General features: G+C 41.9%; 1 protein-coding gene across 4 annotated transcripts in view; it reads left to right on the top strand.

Moving 5' to 3' along the window:
- The window catches only part of KDM2B (lysine demethylase 2B), a 111,436-nt gene that overhangs the window by 7,180 nt on the left and 81,581 nt on the right, over nucleotides 1-22,675 (top strand). For 3 of the 4 annotated variants that reach the window (XM_085075482.1, XM_085075481.1, XM_085075480.1), the window contains 4 exons: nucleotides 394-538; nucleotides 3,710-3,788; nucleotides 7,872-7,918; nucleotides 21,946-22,124. In XM_085075482.1, the coding sequence (XP_084931608.1) occupies nucleotides 394-538; nucleotides 3,710-3,788; nucleotides 7,872-7,918; nucleotides 21,946-22,124 (450 nt within the window). Of the gene's footprint in view, nucleotides 1-54; nucleotides 216-393; nucleotides 539-3,709; nucleotides 3,789-7,871; nucleotides 7,919-21,945; nucleotides 22,125-22,675 lie in introns of those variants that run through there. The other variant, XM_085075483.1, reaches the window with a different exon arrangement.

The following is a 22,675-nucleotide window of genomic DNA, read 5'->3' as shown; positions in this document are numbered from 1 at the left end:
AAAAATGACCCTGTCGCTAACGAGCGTTGGCCGCCGTTCACGGTTTTTTACGGGATTGCAAAACGCATCGGTGCTGTAGCTTGTGAATTGTCAGTGAGTTACGTGTCCCCCGCTCGCCTTCCAGCGCCAGCCCCTGCTCAGCAACCCAAGTTTGAGTTTTCCTGGAGCAAAGCACCTGTTATTCCTGCCGAGTTTCGTGTCACGGGATGGAAAAGGTGCATGCAGCTGTATTGGAGCTTGTTTGGGTTCAGGTTTTGTTCAGTTTGTACCTTGCCATCTTAATTATTTCCCCCAGAATGTGTTTATCAAACCTTTGTGCCCGATCCATGTGCTTTCCTCGATTTTTTCTTTTCCGGACAATGTGTTTTATTTTGTTTTATGTGTCTTTTCTAGCGCTGCATCGGCCGAATGCGGTACGATGAGAACGAGGACCTCTCAGACGTGGAGGAAATTGTCAGCATCAGGAGTTTCAATTTGGAAGAGAAATTAAAGAGTAAAATGTATCACGGGGATTTCGTGCATGCCATGGACGGCAAAGGTAACACTGCCGGGCCGGGGGCTGTCCGGCCGCTCTCGCCGCCGCCTCCACGTGCGGCTCCGCGCCGGCTTCGGATTTCGCGCCCGCGCCCCTGCCCGGGGATCCGGTGACGCCGCTGGCCCGAGGGGAGCAGGGGGGCGGCTGCTGGTGGGGCCCTGTAGCCTGTCCCGCCCCGGGGGGGCTGCGCCGGCCCGTCCCCCCCGCACCCGGAGGGCGGCTTTTGCTCCGCTGATGTGCTAGGATGAGCGCGGTGATCCATGGCAGCGCCCAGCGCTCCCCCCGCCGTGCCCCGCCACCGTGACCCCAGCGCAGCACTGGGATGTTCAGGAATTAGGTCCTGGCACGGAGAGGCCGAAACCCCAGCCCCCACTTAGCCAGAGGTGATTCCTGCTCCCCCTCCGCCCCCTCTTGAATCCAGGACCCCTTTTGCAAAAACTGTGCGATTGATGAGCCTGTTCGCCAGGCTGGGAGACTTTAAAGTCAATAACTTCTTTGTGTGTCTATCATATATTAAATTACAGCGCTCCCCTCCCCAAAGTTACTTGCTTTGCTTAGGTGACTTGAATTCCGGAGCGGTAAGCAGAGCCAGACAGCCCAGCTCTGCCGCACAGCTGCCCGGCAGGAAGGGAAACGGGAGAGTTTGCCCTGGAATCAAACGGGCCGGGGGGGAGGTTGCAGGTCACCTTTATTTGCCGCTGTGGTGTTGACATGGATCCCTAATCCCAGATGGCTATCACCAAAACTCGGCCTGACTGAGGATGCCTGTTTAGGATGGCTTTCTCAGGAAAGAGAAGTTTTGGCTCTAATCCTCCTGAAATTGCTCTAACTGTGTGGAGCCACTAATCGAGTTTAGAAAACTTCCTTTTCTCCCCTAGGCTTAGTTTTGCAGGAGCATTTTAAGCTCCTCTAAGAAAAGTTGATGTGGTGGAGAAATTAAATACCTATCTTACTTAGGAAGGTATTTGTTTAGGAGATAAGCTCAACCCTGACCTTTCTTCCTTCAAAGAAAACACAAGCAACTATTTTTTAGCTGGAAAATGTTAATTAATTTTCCAGAAAATGATTGCATTCTACCCTCAGCTTCCAAACACTCCAGTAGTTGCCACTGCTCCATGCTACGGATAGTACAATCCACAACTTCCCTGGCTTGGCAAATCCAAAATCTTTGGGCAGCTCTCTCCTTTCTAGGGAACTTGAAAATAAATGAGTGTCTTTTGTTATTTTGTTGTGGTCTGTGTCGGCTTTGTTCAACCCCACAAGGGATTTAAATGCTTTGTTGGGGCATTAGGAAGAAAGGGTCTGCCTTGCTATTTGCTCTGGTTTTATTTGTACTACTGGTTTACTTTTTTTCTCTATAAATCCAAAAGTTAAGTTGAATCTGGGCAATACAATGACAGTAGTATGTAAGAATAAAACAGTTGGTTTATATGAACGCATGGAATTAGTTGAGTGATATATTTATTTTTTTTCATTTCCCATGTTCTTGCTTTTAATGATAACTCTTGCATTGGTGTGAGTTTTGGCTTGAATGCAGTTTGTCATAGCTACTTGTTCTCTAGTCTGCAAGGCTATATAGCTTCCTCTGCTTCTTCCACCAATATTATTCCTGATGTTTGTTGACTTTCTGACTTGGATCAGTGTCCGTAAAAAGTCTCTGTGGTTTATTTATTTGCTTACCTAAAGGCAATAGCTTTAATGGGAATGCCTTTGGGAAAGGATGACTTCTCTAGTACAGAAATATTTACTTGGTAACCTTAGTTCAATGGAGTATTCATGACACTTATTTTGAGACGAGTGGCAATAAAGTTTCTGTAGTTTTAATGTTTCTGTAAATGGATAATTACGGTGCTCTGACTTGGTAACTGCTAAGTAGGAACATTATATCCCTACTTGTCATAATTACTAACTGAATACAGCAAAGCAGAAGTTGTAAAAATAGAGGGAGGCACATGTGCAGGCGTGGGAGCTTGGCCTCTGGGTCCCCTCTTACTTTCAGTGTGGGTTTTAGAGCAGAGAAACATCAGGAATACAAGCTCTGGCTGAGATGCTCACGCTCTCCCAGGAAGCATGGACAGCTGGATGGATCTTGGAGTTAAACTGCTTGTGTGTACCTGAATGTAATGCAGGGAGTGTACACCAAGTTTGGAGGTACAGTGCATTTTGTAGTGCTCCAGGGTCAAGCAATGCTTTCCATTTTAAGGCGGTGTATGGACGCTTTAGAAAAGTAATTTTTTCCTGTAAAAAAGGGAATAGCAGAACCATAGAAACAGTCCATGGCTGCTGCAGGAATTCCTCTGCCCTCTGTGGCAGAAGGCTCCAAACAGAGCGTGAGGTTTTGTAGCCATGGCTCACCCAAATCGCTGCCTTGTAACTTCCTCTCTAATCCCCAAATCACTGCTATTGTGTCAGACAGTGCATAGAGAAATCCCCAGGAAAGGCCAGTCCTGTGTAACCCTCAGAGAGGAGCAACACGGTAATGCTGTCCACTGTTAACGTGACAAATTTATGTTTAATTTTCATTTTGATTGTGTATTATGTTGTGACTCCGCACACTTCACTTTTCACAGACTTCCTAAATGCCAGGAGCTGTATAAAATCTGACTATCAACTCCTGGAGTTACATTTCTGATTAATTAAAAGAAAATTGTTCTGTTAAAGGCAACAGTAACCCCCACATAAAAAGAAAATGATGTGTTCACAGAATCAGGGCTTTCTGCTAGAACCAGATAATGCTCACAAGAAAACTTGTGTTTTTCTATATAGAAATGTGTAACTTAAAATAACTACACTTACACATACACTTTAAAGTACACATTTGCCCCAGAAATACCAAACTGATTTGCAGTAATTTAGTCAGGATTATCTTTTAACTGTTAATTTGGTATTTCATTACAGCCTGGGTGTTTCAACACAGACCTTAATTGACAAACTGACTGGCTTCTATTTTATGTGCATCAGTGAACAGGAAAAATAGGGAGCAGCTGGGAGAGCATTGTCTGTCATTGGGTTTCCGGTTTGGATCTAAAATATGCATTCTCTTTCTATTTCTCTTTAGGTGATAGGGAGTTCTTTGGTGAGAAAAGGGAAATGGGGAGAGTCTGAGAAAATGTAACATGAGGTGCCAACACCATTGTAATTGCTTTTGGATGTTGTTCTTATTCTTTTTCACAGATTTTACTTTTGAGTATGTGCAAAGAGAAGCTCTCAGAGTTCCCCTCATCTTCAGAAATAAGGATGGACTGGGAATTAAGTAAGTTAAAACCAAATTTTGGTGATTAATAAATGCTTTTATGAAATAACCATTATGCTTTCCACTTGTATCTGATATTTCTTTTGATGATCTCAAAATGGATTGCAATTAGTAAGACTGTCAGCACCCTTGAGAGGAGGAATGATTATTTTCCGCTTATAAACAAGCAGATAATGAGGTCTATAAAAGTTAAGTGCATACAGTCAAAAATAAGTCAGCAATGAAAGTTAGGAATGAAATCCAAACGGTTTTGCACCCAATCCATGCTGTAATGACAGAACAGACTCCCTTTAATTTTTGACTTCTCAATTCTTTCCTTCATTGCAGGTGCAATTCTAATGATGCCTGTCATTTTCCATTATAATTATGTCTCTTCAGAATGTTACAGCTTTGTAAATATTTAATAATGTCTAGTTAAATATGGGATTACTGGAGCCTTTTTGAGGTTGCATTTTGTTAATATCCAGTCATAAAGGATTTGGTATTTTAATAAGAGAATCCAGCAACTTTGTTTGTGAAAGTGACAGTGTCTAACAGAGAAGTATTAAAAGCATTAACTTTATCAGCCATATAATCCATAGTTTAGATGAATGTTCCTTGATACTTTTGGAAATTAGGATTGTGTAACTGACTACAGTTGAAAGAAAGAAAAATTTTTGAAAGCATCATTACTTTGCACAGTTCCACCTCAGTTTCCAACTGTGGAACACCTCACAGTTTAGGGGACTGAGGAGTCCCAGTTATTAATTAAAATGTATCAAGCCACTCTTATATAATTTAGAGAAAGAAACAGAAGAAGCAGTGTTTGGGGTACTTGACAAGATATGTATCCTTTTGCTATAACTGCACACAGGAAATGCTGTGATGCTTCTGGTGATGTGGTAAAATAATTTTATATGTTGAACTCTGAACAAGAAGTGCTCAGTAGGCTCTCTCTGTATGCATTGGTTTTCAACTGCTGCTCCTAAAGGGGAGAGGTAAAAGCATCAAGAATTTCTTCTTGAAGAAGCCATCAGCTTTTCTGTGAGGCTGGGGAATGTTTAGGAGCCAGAGATACTGCAGCACTTTCCCAGCAGCCACATCCTCCTCCCATATTTGAGGAAGTTCACATGAAATTCCCCTTAGTTCAAGAAGAAAATTGGGGAGATGTTTTGGCTCCTGCTGCATCAATTGGTACCTGTTTAGCTCATGCTCCAGCAGCAGAGAAGTGTGGAAATGAGAGCTCATCCCACAGACACAAACATTCCTGGGCTTCAGATCACAGGAGGCTGTGAACATCATGATATGATAGATTGGGTGATCCACATATAAGTAGGGTGACCTTTGAGCTACAGTGGTCTACAAAATACATGATATGATTTTTTGACTTCTGATGTTTTGAATAACTGCTGATACATGCTTCCACTTCTGCTTGTGCTGAGCAGTCAACCTGCATGTCTGTGCCTGGCAGATGTACAGAGCTGAACAGTTTGGTTACTGTGCTTGGAGGTACTCTGAAATAGCAAGGAATGAGAGGAATGAGGAAAAGTCCTTACAATGAAACCCTGAAAATTGATTTCCTCTGTGCTTCTGACCATCATGAGCTGCTATGTGTATATCTGAAAGCAGGACAGCCCACCTATGACCTCTTAGCAGAAGAGAAGCTGTTTTCTTTGGAGGGCTGTTTCCAGGATTGTAACTTGGGGAGACAATGCCCTTTGGAGAGGTGTTATCTCTTATCTGAACAGCAGTCATCTTGCATTGTATTGTGGTTAATCAGATACCTGTGCTGGCCAGAGCTCATCCTCAATAGCATTTGAATAGATTCTCTAGGAAATCTTTAACATTTACTAAAATGCACCCAGTGCACACTGAGGTGTTTGCATTTCTCTTCTGGCTGAGGAAACAAGCAACATGACTTGTGTATTACAGACTGCTGAAAATCTCAAATATAGTCAGTTACATTTTGGAGTTAAGTCACCCTACTGTACTATTCTTCACTTACTTTTAATTATATTTGAAATCATTAGAAGCATTCATGATGGTTTTACACAAGATACATTTGTCTGAAAATTGCATAACATTAAGGAAAAACATTTCGGCACAGTTCTTGCATTGCTGCTATTCTGGATTTATATACAGAAAAACAAATGACTGGTGACATTCAAGGTTTTTTGTTGTTTTTTTTTTTTTTTTTTGCTATAATAGTTCTGTAACAAACCAGCCCTAGTTGTATAAGAGGGAGTGTGGCTGTTATGCTGGTGGGGCTGGAGCTGAAGAAGTGCAGTCATCAATTGCTACAGAATGGGTTGGAATTAAAGCTGGACCTCCCAAGGCTACCCAACTACAAAATGAATTCTTGAAACCTGCTGTTTTCAGGCCTGATTTTTTTCACTTAGTGAAAAAAATCCTTTTTAAGATATCACACATCCTTAGACTGCAGAGAAAAAAACCCAAGAATCTGCCAGGTGTACACTCCAAAGAGCTAAACATGTTTATTGTTTGCGAGGATTGTATTCTTCAAGTTTCAGTAATGTTTATTTTTGACTGCTGCTGAAGCTCTCAGAAACAATGGAATTGCTCATATCCATCTGGGCTAGGGTTGTTCTTTGTCTTTGTGGTTGATTTTTATTTTGATTTACACAAATATGAAAAAGATTGCCTATCTAATTGTTGGACATTTCTGACACCAAATACAAGCAAGCTGTGTCATTTACAAACATGCCTTGCATGTTCTTGTCACCCACAAATAGTTCCTCTTTCCTCTACTTCTGAGTTTCTAGTGCTTGGAAAGAAAAGATGAGCTCTGAATGAACCCTGAAGGTCAGTAGATTCAGGCTGTTTCATTCCAGTGAGGGAGTGAATTCCTAAGCTGTGAGGCCCTCACAGCCAAATGCAAAGATGTGAGGGTTGGCAGAGAACTAACAAAAGATACTGTCCAGCCTCGGCATCCCACCACAGGAAGGTGATAAGGGTAAAAGAAAGTGGACAAGCAGAATTTGGCAAATAGTTCTCAAGATATGTGCATGCCAATAAATGCATTTTTTATGTTTTAGTTTTTCCAAATAGTAAAATTTATTGCTCTGAATGTTTGCTGGATTGTTCTGATTTTCAACTAAATTATGTCAAAAGTCCAGAAGCAAGCTGTTTATCTTCATCATGGGGCAGCACAGGAGAGGCAGATCATGGAGCTGGCAGGTCCCACTGGGCTGTTTTTCATTAGAATTCCTTAGTCAGCTTTTGTGCAATGTGAAGTGTGAAGTATTGTCAGTAAAATGAAGTCAATCACCCTTAAAACCCCGCTACTGTTTTTGTTTTGTTTTTCCATCGAGTTTGTATGCTGCAGAATTTTACTCTCTCCCTGATGTGTAGAACTTGTTCACTTGCTGTACCAGGCTACTCTCTAATTACATTAAGCCCGAAAACATTGCCTGTGTTAGAAGTGATCCTGTAAATACATCAGCATCCCTGAACCAATTATGCTACCATTTAATTTAGCTCTGAATTAGCCCAAATTGAATTGAACAATTTCCCAACCCACCAAATACAGTTGGGTTGCCTTCTGCCAGATGAGGAAGTTTTGAACAGTCATTAAAACAAAGGGGCTTTAATTAATTATTTTCTAATATATTTTATTTCCAAGCCATGAATGCAACGTGTGATAGTGTGAATTTGAGCAGGTTGTTTTACTGCTGTGTTCCTCACTTTGGCAAGTGTGATAATGCTCACCTTGGGGAATAGACATGATGCACCATGATGCAAACCACTATGAGTTAGTTGCTTAACAAGCTATAAAGGTTTAGGATTTTATTGAAATCACTCCCAACCCCTTCCCTTCTCTCCCACTCTAGTGCTGATAAATAGTGCTTGAAAAGACACTCTTTCATTGTGAGTAAAGAAACTGTTGTACACTTGCCAATGCAAAGATGTCATGTGTGTCATTAAAACTTGCACTGTCCACACTTCAGAGAGGCCTTGCTTGATTCTACCTCCTGCACTGGGGACAAAGAACACTTTACATTTATTTCTCTTTTATTATGGTAACGAGAGTGTACCCAGACTTATCTTGACAGTATTTAACATTGCTTTCTTGGCTAATTACAGAATGCCTGACCCGGATTTCACCGTCAGAGATGTGAAGCTATTAGTGGGTAAGTTATTTTGAATGCACTGGATTAACTCTATACAGAACAGAATTGCTTTTAAATACTTGTCCAGTTGTGTTTGTAGACATTTGTGATAACTCTCAGAATCTAGCAGAAGGCATGAAGAAGCAATTTGTAAATTAAAAAGGCTGGGAGAACCCTAATTAGTAGTTGTGCTGACCAGACTCCGATCTCATACTGGATAATTGGCCATTTGGAAGGGAGGGAATGCTTTTGCTCTTAACAGGTGTCCTACAAACACTTTTGTGATCCTGGAAAGCAGCAGCTCTATTGATTGAGTTCCTATTTTTTTTTCTTAATCTGTTGTAGAGCATCTGTTTGTAAAAGGTGTGACTGGAGCTGTATCACCTTTTGCCTGTGTTCTCCCCACAGTATTTATCAGTGTCAGGCCAGGTCAGTGCTTTGAGGGAAGGTTGTGAAGAGAGGCTGAACACAAAGCCTTGCAAAATGCCTGGCTTTTGATGAGACACAAACCAGAGAAGTGGTGACTGTCATCAAATGTTTCCTAGCAATCTTAGCAAAATAAATGTTTTTTAACTCTAAGAAAAGCTACATTTTGAGTAGGAGATTATACTGTATGTTTCTTTGAAATCTGTTTTTATGGCAGATGGGTGTTTTATTTATTGTTATCTGAAATTGTTGCTGAATAGTGATCCTCTACTCCATGAAGTCACTGCTGTGGAGCAAGCTGGGTGTTGGATGTGTGGTTGCATTCCTTCATGGAGACTTTTAACTGCATTCCTGCTAGTTAGAATTTACTGGGTTTATTTATCTGTGTTTTGGCAGGAGTTAATCTTTAAAAATAGCTCAAATGCTGCATTCTGAAAGACCAATTTAAAAAAATTTTACTCTTCGAGTTTTATAGTCAATAGGAATATCAAGTCTGGAAAAGATGTAGCTAAGAAAAACAAAGGAGAGGAACTTGTGCCTCATTTCTGTTCACTTGAGGTTATCAGTGAGAGAGGGGTTATCTCTGATAACCTTCCTTCACAAACAACTCAGCAATGTTGCTTAATTTATGACCATTTATAAATTCAGGATAAAAAGCCCCAAATCTCTGGCAGAAAATGTTTAGGAAGTAGTGTGGGAAGTGCTATTTGGTGGTCAATCTACATTAAATTAGAAAATAAAGTCCAGAATTTTATGAATTTCCCAAATACCTGCATGTACACATTTGCATGTGTAAAAAAAAAAAATCCTTTTTGCTGTGGAGTAACCTTGTGCATAAACCTTGCAATTATCTGGACCCTGTTGCAGTTTTCTGTGAACTTGTTCCATGTCTGATAAACTGCCATTCTTGTCTCTGAGGCTGCTGGAGCTGAGGGTCTGATGCTGAGATGTTTTGGAGCAGCATAGTGTTGCATAACAACAGTGTTTTTCCTGTATAACAGTCAAAGTGTGGGAGTTGCATTTCCTCAAGACTGATGTCCTTTGAAGTATTAGGGGGTGGAGATTCCTGTGTACATGGCCAGCAAAGCAGGAGGATATTTACAAATAAAATTACATTTATGAAACAATGGAGCAGAAATAACACCTGTAATTAACTCTGAGATTAAGTTTAATGTAAAAGTGTGCAGGATCACAGCTGGATCAGTAATCCCTGTACATGCTCTTGGCCAGATACTACATCATGGGTCCTATTTTTATCATGTTTGGGCAAACTCCCTTTGGAATCATTATACTGAGTCTGTAATGTGGTCCAGAACATTGTCACCTGCCCTTTTTATAATACAGTTGATGGCTTTTGGCATCACAGGTGGAAACTTTGATTCAAAAGATCTAAAATATTTGGGAAATGGACTGTGAGTTGTACCTGAAAAATCATGGTTCTTATGGCAAATAGTTTTTCTCACTGTGGAATTTGTGCTGGATGGAACAGCCACATTGACATTGACAGCATACGGGGGAATTCCTGTCCCTGTACCAAATTTTAAAATGATCTACTAATTACTTCAGGAAACGCTGAGCATCTTCCTATTGCATATCATTGCTAATATTTTTTTCTAGTTTTAGGTTAGTACATGTGCTATACTCACTATCTAATGTTCAAATAAAGCTCATGAAAAGTCTTGTCTTATTAATATCCCCCTGTCACTGGAGATGTGGATATGTCATTGTCCCTGCATTTTTTTAGCAGATCCCTCAGATCTTCCTGAACCTCCCCCTGTGACTTGGCACTGCCTTTGTCTCCCTGGGTTGTGCCAGTTTGCCCAAGAGCTCCCTGGGTAGGTGTGCAGGCCCTGCAGGAGCACAGCATCTTTCTCTAAACAATAATGGCCAGTCTGGCTGTATTTGCTTTTATTTTTAATTTTTAGCTGACCTCTTTTCAGTTTGCTTGCCACATGCTCACAGTCTAAGGCTATTGAATCCCAGCTTTTACACTCATACCTAAATAAACTAAATAAACCACTAAATGAATGAAAGTGGTGCTGGGTCTGTGGTGTGCATCACCTCCTCCCCCTCTAGGCTGGTGTAGCTTTGTGTGCCAGGGTAGGGATTTGTTGTACACCCCCAAAGTGGAGCTTGCAATCCCAGCGAGTGGCAAAAGGGGAGATTTCAAATATGCTGAGGATTGTAAGAAAGAAAAGAGACTTTGGGTTATTGTGATCCCTGGGCTGAAGAGGTTAAAGTTGTGACCACAGCGGTCACTTCTGTAGGATCAGCAGCATTGTCCTATGGAATTCACCGTGCCCAGCCAGGCATTGTATCAGTGGGAACAGTGCAAGTACAGGACTTAGACTATTCATGGGGTGGTCTAACAACTGACATCAACTCACTGATTGATTTTATTTAACTAACTCACTAAGGGTTTATTTATAGCATTAAAAAAAAGTGTAGGAGCAGCAAAGGATGTGTCATCAGTCATGTAATTTGCTATTAAAATCTGATGCTGTAGACTGGACTGGGCCATGATGCTCACAAGGGTAGGAAATGTTTGGTTGCTGTGTTCACAAACTGCATTGAAAGACTTTGGTGTTTTCATCTTGTATAAAGAATCCAAGTAAAGTTGAAAGCAACATAGCTTTTCATTGTGATACAATTTGTGCATTGAGGTATGGCAGTAAAGAGCAAACACGAGCAAGCTCCAGTAACTGTTGCAAAGACTAATCTTCATCTGGCCCAAGGAGATGATGCACAAGATGGGACTTAATAGATCATTTCAATATTTGGTTCGTGTGATTCTGTCAAATCCCTAAAGACCTGGCAGCATGCTTTGATCTCAAGACAAAGGGTGAAAGGAAAACCAAGGCTCTACATATCCTGTTGCTTTCTTTGGAGGGAGTAGCTGAAGAAATACTTTATTATTGCTGGGATTTGCCTTCTCATTAGAAACACCAAAAGAACAGGAGCTGAGCCAAAAATTTCAGTTGCAAATTGACTGTTTAAAGAAATATGTGTGAAGGTCTCTGCCTCAACTATGACTTTATAATCATGGTGTCAGTGGAGCAAGATAATAGAATAAATTACATCATTAAATTCCTGATGTTTTCAAGGGAAAAACCCTATAAATAGAGGGAGGGGGTGGCTGTGCAAGTGCAGGTCAGCTTTTCCTCGTGCTGCTGACAAGTTCTGAAGGAGATGCTGTGTGCTGTTACACATCTGCTCATGGTTTATTCACCAAGTGCATAACAGTGCACTGAAGTGAGGATCTGAGCCTTCTTTAACATCAGTGGATGAAATCAGACCTGCAGAGGAGTATCTCCCTGGCTGTTTAGATTTTTTTTGTTTTCACAGGGAGAGTCCTAAGCAAGGTTTGTGAAGTTTGGTATTGCATCATTTTACTCATTCTAGGAGCAACTGCAATTCTGCAGTGCAGTGGTGCACTGCAAAGTGTGGCCTTATTTTCCCAGATGGGAACCAGGCTGAAAGGTGAAATGATCTGCTAAAATCAGAATTTGGGGGGTCTCAGTTTCTAGTTTTCCTGTAAACTATAAATGATGTTGTGAGTGTGCCAAGCAATGGCCTCCTTGCGCAGGGACTGTGGAGGGATAGAACAAGTTCCCTGACTGGTTAGTGTAAGCAGGGTGGTGTAAATAATTTAAATTCAGTTGGGACAGAAAGGATGACTGCCCATCAAATGTACCTAACAGCCATAAGCTATGTGAGGCTCTGCATCTTTCATCCAGCCATTTTTTGTTCTCTTAAATACACACACTGTTGTAGTCCCCAGGAATTCCAGCTAAAATAAGAATATGTATGCCAGGTACTTCACAGAGAGACATGCACCACCCGAAATTCATGCTTCTGGGAGTAGATGATATTGGAAAAGGAATAGAAAGAGATATAAACATTGTAGGTAATGATTATTCTGGCTTTATAAAATGTGTTTTATATATCTATTAAAAGCTGTACACACATTTATAGATGTATACACACACATTTATAGATGTATACACACACATGTATAAATTTCATTCAGTACTGATTCAAGAATCATAAGCAGTGTTTCCATGGAAGAGAAAACTGGTGCTGGTGGTGACTGCAGGTCAGGTGGGTAAAGGCAGGAGGGAGGGCAGAGACTGTGTAAAACACTCCTTTTACATTAGCATACATTCTTGTGGTGTGTCAGCACAAGGGTCCCCGAGCTGGCTGTGCAAATGTTCAGCTTTTTGTTAGCAGCTACTCAAAAATGCTGAAAGCAAACCAGAGAAGTGTCCTTGAGTAGCTGCTTCCTAGTGATTTTTTGGTTCATTCCTCCTGCGTGTTTGCTGCTCCTCTCAAATTGATCTGTTCTGAAAATTGTATCATGGTTGAATTCACATTGAACTACAAAGCAAGTCGAGAGGCTCGTAGTGTGGTCTGTGGGCAAGTAGGGGAAATTTTGTCTTAATCAATGTACAGTTCTCCATCCTGTGAAAGAAAATTAGCTGTGTAGATACAAAAGAAGGACAAAGCAGCCACACACTGCAGCTCAGAAAACTTTCCATCATTTCTGCTGAATAGGACCCAGTGTTGCTTTTTCTATAGAGCAACGCTCCATTTGTTTCAAGGAAGTTGTGAAATTGGAGACCGAGAGGAGTTAGGAGGGAAGCTCATTAGAGAGGCTCTGTTGTAAGGAGCACTTCCCAAAATTAAACTGGCTGCTCAAAGGAAGTGCAAAAGTCTGCCCCCAGACTTGCATCTAAGTCTTGATTAAGATGTATGGTTCTCCCCTGGTGTGGGGATTTGTCCTGTGAATGGGAATGCCTCGTTGGGAAGAGCAGAAGAGCTGAGTCAGGAGTCATTAACTGCTGTGTTTCCAGGAGTCTTGTGTGCAGGGATAAGGATGTCTGTGCTCTGCTCCTGGTACCCAAATAATGCATTTTTCAAAACACACTGTACCAGGCTCCTCTAGGGCAGAGGAGTCATCACTGATCTCATGGGAGGGGAGGTACTTGGATGAAATATTTCCATTCATTGTAAGATTTCTCCTCTTGTTTCTCACGGGGTTTTTGTGCCCCAATGTGTGACCTGTGCCTGGCCTCCTCTCTGGGTTCTGCTTTTTTCCTTTTCATGTAAGTGGGAACTGTTGGAATATTAAGAAAACTGAGTTAATGAAACATCCTCGTTGTTCTTGTAGTTTGGAAGGCCAATGTTTGTGTAGTTTTATACCAATTTGTGAACGTGTTCCTCAAGCTGTGAGAATTCAGACTGTGGGTACCTCAGCCTTTGGACCCTGTAGGTCACACCCTAAGTTCATCAAGGCACTCAGATCCACAAGAGCCCTACATGTCTCCCACAGCTGAGAGGAGCAAGGGATCCAAAAGCACCTTGAAGGCAGGAGATAAAGATGGCTCCTTGCAGGAGGCTGAACTTGGATATTCCTCACAAGTGACTGTAAAATAATTGCATATCAGTGCTATTCCCATTGATCTGAGGCTACAAACCCAAAACCTGTCTTTTCAGGAGCTGAGTTATGTACTTGCCTACAAACCTTTTCAAGGGGAAAAATGGAGAATCAGAAAGCAGCTTATGTCAGGCCCCACTGATTTGTCTCAGATGTTATACAGGAACATGTGTTTGAGATGCAGTCCATAAAAATAAATTGTTTCCTCCATCGTTGTTTTGTGACTAAAGCTTGTTTTAAAAATTCATACTCTTTTAAAAAAATGCTTTGTTTTTAAAATCAAGTTCCAAATTCCTCACCATCATGCTATTGGGACTGTCTACATGCTTCATGTCTAAACTGAGAAATGGGCTAAGTCAGGGCTAAAATCAGCAAATAAATATTACTGCTGAAAATTATAATTTCCCAGTGCCTGTAAGCTCAGATGGAGTCAAACCAATGGTCTGTCAACAAAGGGGTTTGTAAGTGCTGTTGGCATGAGCTGGACAGACTTCTAGCTGCTGCATTTATTTTTAAATTTGGGGAACATCTGGACAATAAAAGTAAAATAAAATAAAATAAAATATACTATTTATTGAAGTGATTGATTCCAATTCTGTCTAGCCGGTTTCTCTTTCCAAAGTACAGCACTGAAGATTTATTGGCTCATCCTTTTGTCTTTGTACTTCTTTCTTTCTTTTCCCTTGAGCGACCTCTCCTGTTTTCTCTGTATCCCTCTTTCCTTGGTGAGGCTGCTGTACTGTACAGAACTCGTTTTACTCCCTAATTCCATAGTAGCTTGTGAGGAAGTATAGATAAATGCTTCCAGACTCGAGTGAGTGCTCTTAGGATACTCTTGCCAACCATGAACCAACAGTGATAGATCAACACACTTTGCTGTAAACAGGACTAGTAGGACTGACAGGTGGGTTTTTTTGGTTTCCCATGGGATCTAACCCTTCTTTGTGGGACACCACCAGTCCCATATGGCAGTCAGACAGCCTAATGTGATTTCTGACCTGTTCCATGTTTGCTCAGGGCTAGGAAGAATTACAAAGTTGGGGAGCTGCACTGTGTTCTCTCCTGGGCAGAATTAAAATTAGTAACTAAACATCAGAGTTTCTGAATGGATTTTTTTTCAAGTGAAGATTCCATTAGTGATTTTCCTACAGTCGGAGGGCTCTAATTTGTTGAAAATTGAAGTGGTTTTTAGCAGCTCTGAAGGAACCCTTTGGGACTTTGGCATCCACCAGTGTTAAGGTGGAGTAGTGCATGAATCAAATGGAAATCTCTGCCTATTAAAGTGTTGTGTTGCAGATTTTCAGAGGATGTTGCTTCATTTAACACTCACTGGTTTTGTGCCTCTGAAACAGCTTATTGTTTAAGAAGAAAAGCCGCAGTCTGTAATAGCAGGAGGGAGCTGGGACTGTGTTGGTGTCACCGTGGGATTTCCCACTGTGCTGGTGCTTGGCTGCACATCCTTGCCCTGATGTTTGTGGAGCTGTGCTGGGAAGCAGGCAGGGAGCTGACCCCGCTTAAAAAAATTATTTAAGCCTCATCAGTTTCTTGAGTATTGGTGAACAGTTTGTATCATGAAACCAGGACCTAGGGCAGACAGAGGTTAAAACTTACCCAGTGTTCCTGATAGACTGGAAATAGAAACTTCGCCCTCTAATGCCAGTACCAGGCTCTGGTGCCAGACCATCTCTCTGTCATCTAAACTGGCCTCTACTTGTGCTGCTGCTGCCTATTATGTGACCAGGGGAAGTGTCTCTGTTCCTTGTGCCACTTCTTGCATCCAACAATTTGCTTTTTTGCCATACCAATTAAGTAAGTCTAAATGAGCGTCCGGCTCATTCTCTTCCTTCTCCCCTCACTTCTGGCACTGCTCTCCCAACTCCTCCTGTGTGCTGGCACAGGCTTTCCTCTTTCTTGTAGTGAGGTGGTTCAGGAAGTCAAACTGGCAGAAAACTCACTCTGTTTTTCTCCCTTGTAGAAAGGTGGAAGAATATATACACTTTTTGGGGGGTTTTTTTTGGGGTTTTTTTTTTTTGGTGCTTGTTTAGATCTCGGCACTAACCAGTGCTGGGCTAAACTGAGATGGATGTAGCCTTCCACCTCTGTCGTAAGTTTCCATTGGGGCTCTGTGCATCAGAAGTGCCTGGTGAGTGATTAGGGTTTCTGTGCAATAAAATAAATAAAAAGAAGGTATTTGATGCTTTCTCTCTCTCTTTTTTTTTTCTCCTAAAAGTTAAAATGAAATGTTTTAACACTCACTTGCCTATGTTTAGCACGTCCGCTGACTTGCCATTTTGGAAGTAGAACCAGTTCTATTTTTAGAGCTGAGCTTCCTGTTTGAGCTCTCTTTAAGTTTGTCTTTTGCCTAACACAGGCAAACTCTTAAAAAAAATCTTAGTTAAACTGGGACAGTTTTGCTAAAAACAGTCATGTTCAGGCCCAGATATAAACAGCGATAAATCAGCTTTGAATGAACATTACAACAAAAATACAGCCTCTCAGGAGAATGTATTTCCATGATGTCAGGATGTGAAAGTGAAATTGAAGTGATGTGTTGATGTGGCCACGGGCATCTCAAAGTCTCTGTCTACAGGTGGATTTAAAGATGAATTGTCCGTGAGGGAAAATCAAGCAGCTATTTTAGAATAACACTCCATGGTCACACTGTGTTTCTGCAATAAACATCCTCAGCTTTAGCTCATCCAAACTATAAACAAGCTGTCTTATTTTGGAGTGATACTACCCAAAATCCTAAATATTTTATGGTAGTTATGCTTAAGTGTCATAATATACCCTAGTCCAAAATGACCTTCAAGTGTAGTGCCTTTACCTAAAAATATATACTAATATCAGCATGTTTTGGAGGTTTGGTTTAATCATAGCTATGTATTTCTTCAGATGTCCTCAAAAGTGTGGGCACAAGAAGTGGGATTTGTTGCCAACCCTTTGACACCTTCAAATACCCTTCTAGACCAGAGGGGAGCTGCAGGATTGTTGGACATTATAGTGCACATGTTAATTGGCAGCTGAACAGTAGTTGAAGGTCTTCTTCCATTTCCTAGTTGCCAAATATGAGGGAAATCAAGGCCAAAGTTTTCCTCATTATGGGCTGATTATGAGATTTCAGCAGGCAGAAAGGTTATAATTTTTATATTGTTACTGTTAGATATATTTTATGTTGAGACATTTTAGGAAACAATTAATGGTCTTAAAATAGATTTGACAGATAAATAAAATGTAAGATTTTCACCAAAGTTATATCCCATCCCACTTTTCTTAGACCTTGTATTATTTTTCTTTCTATAATTGTTATTTGTGTGCTCTGTGTTTTCAGCCACCTGGAGTATGCTTATAGAACAGGTTAATGCATTTGGATTCTGCTTAAAAAATTAGAAGTAAAATGTTTCTTTGTATAAGGATTTTCTTTCTATGTGCTTTACACTGTCTGAAGCTTCTAAAAATCACTAAAAATTATGGCTTGGGTAGGTGTAAGGATACCAATTGATTCTTTATAATGCCACTAAAACACATGATTCGCCGAGCCCCTTTCTCCAGCCCAGTTCTTTAGCACTAAGGCTGAGGAGGTTTCACAGGCTCTTGCTGTGGACATGCTCTGCACACCTTTTGTTGTGTGCAAACAGCTCCTAACGTGGGTTATTGCAGTTTGGCAGTTTTATATCAAATGATAAAGCTGCAGAGCTGCAGAGGGGCCGGAGGGGAAGGTTCGTGTCAGGCACGGCAGTTTTACACCTCCACAAGGAGGAGATGCTGTGACCCCACTGAGAAGGCTCCTGCTGCACAGCCAGGGTGGCACTGAGGGACAGAGACCTGGCCGAGGGGGGAAGGAGGGAAAGCAGACAGCACTGCAAAGCGGGATGCCTTGGGATACGCATTTCCTGGTGGCCCCTGTGCTGGGGAAGGTGCTGCGTGAGGAGGTGTGGGGGAGAGCTGTGTGCCATGTCCGGGTTCGTTTCCCTTTGTTCTTCTGTGCCCTCTGGTGGCACTGGGAGCGATGGGATCGGGACGCGTCTCTTCATTTGTTCGTACCCTCGCTCTGAAGTGCAGGGAATGTCGGGAATAGTTCCACTTGAGCAAGGACTTTCTGCTCGGATTCACATCCCTCCCAGTTAGCAGGGGATATCATAATAGTCTCCTGTGGGTAGCACAAGAATACGTGCTTCCAGCTCCGGGAGCTCCGGGGGGATTAACTGGGATGCAAGTCAAAGCCTCAGTCTTTAGGTACAATTAACCCGCTAGCGAGGCTGGCAGATTTCCTGAGGCTCTGCCAAAAATCCTGCTTTGCAAACCAAGGATTTTTCTGCTCATAAGAAGCATAAAGATTAGACAGGACCAGCGAGCTGGTCCCTTGGCATTGGAGGTTGGTTTCTGGTTGTCAACACTATATTGTACCTTCAGCACAGATCTCAATTCAGCCACAGAGGGTTAAAATAATTCCCCAAGGTAGCTCTATCCTCTTAATGGACAGGCTTGATAATCATTCTTACAGAAAGGACGTTTCCTCTTTCCTCTGCCATGGGGGAGTTGCACCTTTTCCTGCTGGTGCTGTGCAGGAGAAGAGACCACAGCCTAGAAAACTGGTGTCATTTGCAGCTCTGATTCACACCTCCTGTGCATTTCTCATAGTCTACTGTGTGGTTCATGTTTGCTTTGCTTCTACCGCTCCAAATATCCATGCTAAATCCATGTCATGGGAAAGGATGGGCTATTTTGAAGATGAGTCTGGCAGCTTGGATAACCTGAAGCTCAGGGCAGGGGAAGGCAGTGCTTCACCTTGCTAGAAATAGGAGATGACAGATGTTGGACCACAGAGGAGATGATTATAGTCCCAGCATTTCCCATTTCCTGTTCCCTGTCTGGCAAATAGTTACAATAGTCGATATGTGAAGGAAAGTGTGGGTGCAAACTCTGCAGGGGAGATCAACAAGAGCTTTGCTGAATGACTTCAGAGCTGGAGCCCATCATTCCTGAAATGTCTGGGGTGGGCTTGGTGAGCTGGGATTTGGGAAGGCATTTGCTGATGCAGGGAAGGTGCCTGTGTCACCTGCATTCCTGGAATGCAGTTCTCTCTCTCATGAGGGGACAAGGTTTGCCTCCCTCTTGCTCTTGTTTTACCAAGAAGCCCAGAACAGAAAGGACCAACTCTCCGTACCAAACCAACTTGTCCAAGGTGGGCAATGGAGGCAGGAGCTCTGCACAAGTTGTTTTTCCTCAAGGTGTTCATTTCTGTGTAAAAAACCCCAATATTACAGCATATAGAAATGTTGTACAATTCAATTATTAGAATCTTTACAGTGTCTTGGTTATTAAGGCTCAAAATGAAAGGAACAGATATTGTATATGCTATTGTCCCCTTAATTTTAATGTGGACTTTACTAATACATGGGCTGGAGTAACTTGATACGTTTTTAAGGTTTTAAGTAAAGCGTAGTTCTTCTGTAGCTTGTCCTGATGGATTTATTTTCCAGCTTACATCACTGGAATTGATTCTTGTGTCTCCTTCTTGCTATTGTCTGTTCCCCTTGTCAAAGATGGCACTAGCTTGTTCCTTAGTTACTGTCTCTGTGATCCTGTGGGGATTCACTTGTGCTCCATGAGCAAGCAGCAGTAGAAGAAGCTGTTTCTTTAGGCTGTAAAATCCCCCAGCATCACCACTCTGCCTCTGAGTCACATCTGCTGCCAGAGATGAAGCAGTGCCTCTTAATCCCACATTGCCCAGTCCGGATTTATATTGGAAAAACATCCAGGGAAGTCAAGGGTGAAGTGGTGCATAGCGCACTGGAGCTTCCCCTGTCAGCGGTAAGAGGTACCCTTTGCCAGGGATCCAGCTGTGTGTTAATCCATGTCTGGTGAGCGATGAGCTGAAGTGAGGGACAGGTGGGAACGAGGGCAAGGGGCTGCCAGGGTCACTGAGATCCTGCTGGGACCTTCTGGGCTGCCCCAGGCTTGGTTGAGTGGGGTTCCTTTTTGGAGAACAGGGTGAATGTGGCAAGGGAATACTAGGAATTGTTAACAGAAATGGATCATGGTAAAATGCGTGTGGAGCTACTCAGAAATCCAGCCTGACCTGAGATCTCTCAGCCTCACTTTTTGGAGCCTCTGTGTGCCTTTTTCCCTTGTTCTTTAGTTTCCTAGATTATATTTTTTCACCTTGTCCTAGGAACAGGAGATAGAAGAAAGAGCTGAATCTTTTCAGGACAGAAGAGATAAAGCTGGCAGTGAGCCAGAGCCTCTGTGCAGTGGGCAGTGAACACCAGGATGTGAACCTGTAATTATACATCTCAAATTCTGTGAGCAGTACTCCAAGAATCACTATGTATGGGCTTGTTTGACAGTAGTGTGGCTTAAGAGAAAAACATCCCCTCAAATTACTCTTTAATTTGGAAGTCAAGAGATTATCAATTCAAATCTTAAGCTCTTCTGCCTGTAATTGATAATCGTGTTCATTTAACAAACCTGCTATTGAACTGCTCCTCATACACTTAATTCATCAGGTAACTGCTGATTTTTCTTTCAGGAAGGATAATTGAGAGGCTGTGCAAGGTTGCTTCCAGCAAAGCTGAGATCAAACCTAGATTAAAATATGGCAGATCCCAGGCTCAGCCACGCAGCCCTTCAAATACAATTTTTCAGTATCTGTGTCCTTAACCCCTCTGGGCTGTAGCCATTGCTTTGATCCCAAGCTCTGGAAGCAGAGATCAGGATGGCTTTCATTAGGGGCCTGTTTAACAGAACGCCACCCCAGTTACTAAACTGTGGAATTGAAAAAAAGGCCATTCCCATAAGGCAGTAAAGTTTACAGTTTAAAAAACCACAAAAAATCCCCAACCATAACTAGATTTTATGTCTGTTGTTTCAAACATGCAAATACCCAATTTAAGGATTCTTGTGCTTACACATAACTTAACTCTCCCCATCCTGCCTCAAGGTGGCAACACTCCAGACAATCCCAAGTCCAGCCCGAGGATGGGATCCTGTTCCCTGGCCTTGGAATGAGGAGTTTGACTGACAGGCTGGTGGGACTATTCCAGATTTACACTATATAAATTTTTCTTTTTGATTTCCAAGCTTTATGGTCTTGAGTTCCTTTGCAGAATCATTATCACATCTGTCACTGTCATTGCTATCAGGGGCTAAGGATGTTTGTAATGGAGAGCTGCAATCCAAGCTATCACTCTTGCTGAAATACTGCTCCCAAGCACATGATAGGCCAGGTGCTGTAATTATTAATAATTCCCTCTGATGGTACATATCAGCCCTACATTTTGTTTTAATGCAATTTATTTTGAGTTATTTTTTCAGCGGTGAAAATGGTTTTGGAGAGATTTTTTGGAAGCGTTGTGAGTTTGTTTGCTGGAATCCTCTCCTGGAAATGAGGCATGTCTCTCATGGGCTCCTGTTCACTCGCACACAAATGAACTGCTAATTAGGATGATGAAATTGCTGGGAGAGGTGAAACCTTCCAGTTGGCCAAAGAGAAGATTGTGGATTAATCTGTGTAAAGCTGAAGGCTTGACTAAAACTGCTGCTCAACATTCTGGTGTTAATGAGATTTGTATGTCTGCCACTCGAGGAGCTGAAAGTATGTCCTGTAGTTTTTGTTGAGAGATCCAAAGTGGGGGCTCACTCCTCTGTGGCATTTAGTGCTTTCATCCCCACTGGTGATGACTGGAATTGGGAATGTTCAGCAGTTTACAGTCTCCAGTGATGCAAGGCAGTTTTTGCTCTTCATGGATAGTTTTTGTACATGAGTAAAAGCATCTTGAGAGACATATGGATGTTTAGAAAATTGCAGTATGATTTGGAGAGCTATTTGTCTTGTCTGCCCCCTGCTACCATATTGTATCACTTCTTCATAGTTTTTAATGTACTTCTGCTCATGTCAATTCATGTAAAGGAGGGAACTCCTCTCTCCATCTCTGTGAAACACCAGGTGACCTGTTCAGTGTCATATTGGGCAAAAGTCCAGTTCCATGTTAGTTTCTTGTTCTCTGTTTCAGCTTCTCAGGAGCCATGGAAGGGCTGGTACTGGTCTCTTATCCTCTTTTCCTGAAGTTTCCCTGCAGTCATGGAGAACATATATATAGATATATAAAATAATATACATACATATATGTATATATTCATAAATAAAGCCAAGGCAGATGTTTTGAGACTGCTGTGTTTGCAGGAAGCCGCCGGATCGTGGATGTGATGGATGTGAACACACAGAGAGGAGTTGAGATGAGCATGTCTCAGTTTGTGAGGTACTACGAGACCCCAGAGGCCCAGAGGGAGAAGCTCTACAATGTCATCAGCCTGGAGTTCAGTCACACCAAGCTGGAGAACATTGTCAAGCGCCCAAACGTGGTAAGGGAGCCCGTGGTCATGGGCTTTATTATCAGCCTCTTCCCAGAAATAACCATGGATTTTAAACAAGGTGATGGGAAGTGCCTGGAACTCCTGCTCATTTAGTGTCAGGATCTCGTTTTTAGCCAAGTAGAAAGCTGGTCTCCTTGACAGTGGAACTTAATTTACAGGAATTAGGTACCTGATGAGCTGTTAATCATGCAATTTGCACAGATACACAGTTCCTCTCAAGGTATTCAGGAGAAATTTCATCCAAAATTAAATACCTATCTAGTATTTTTCCTTCTCTAAGGAAGCTTAAATTCATTATATATGAACCCTCCTTTTAGCTAAAAAATGTTCAGGGGTTTCCAAAGCAAAAAAGTTGGAAACACAATTGTTAAATGTAGAAATGTATGCATAATTAAATCACCATAATCACTACTGTGTCAGAATTGGCAGTAGAGAAAAGGGGTAGATTTGTACATACTTTTTAAAGGTAGAGGGCTTTCGTGATTTTATTCCCTATGGAGTCACTGGCAATGAAACTGTGACCTTATTAGTGAAGATGA

Source organism: Lichenostomus cassidix, chromosome 15 (assembly GCF_008360975.1).
Source record: "Lichenostomus cassidix isolate B80296 chromosome 15, HeHo_3.0, whole genome shotgun sequence".
NCBI classification, from domain to species: Eukaryota; Metazoa; Chordata; class Aves; order Passeriformes; family Meliphagidae; genus Lichenostomus; species Lichenostomus cassidix.
The sequence above is the reverse complement of the archived record's forward strand: the minus strand, read 5'-3'. Positions and strand labels throughout refer to the sequence as shown.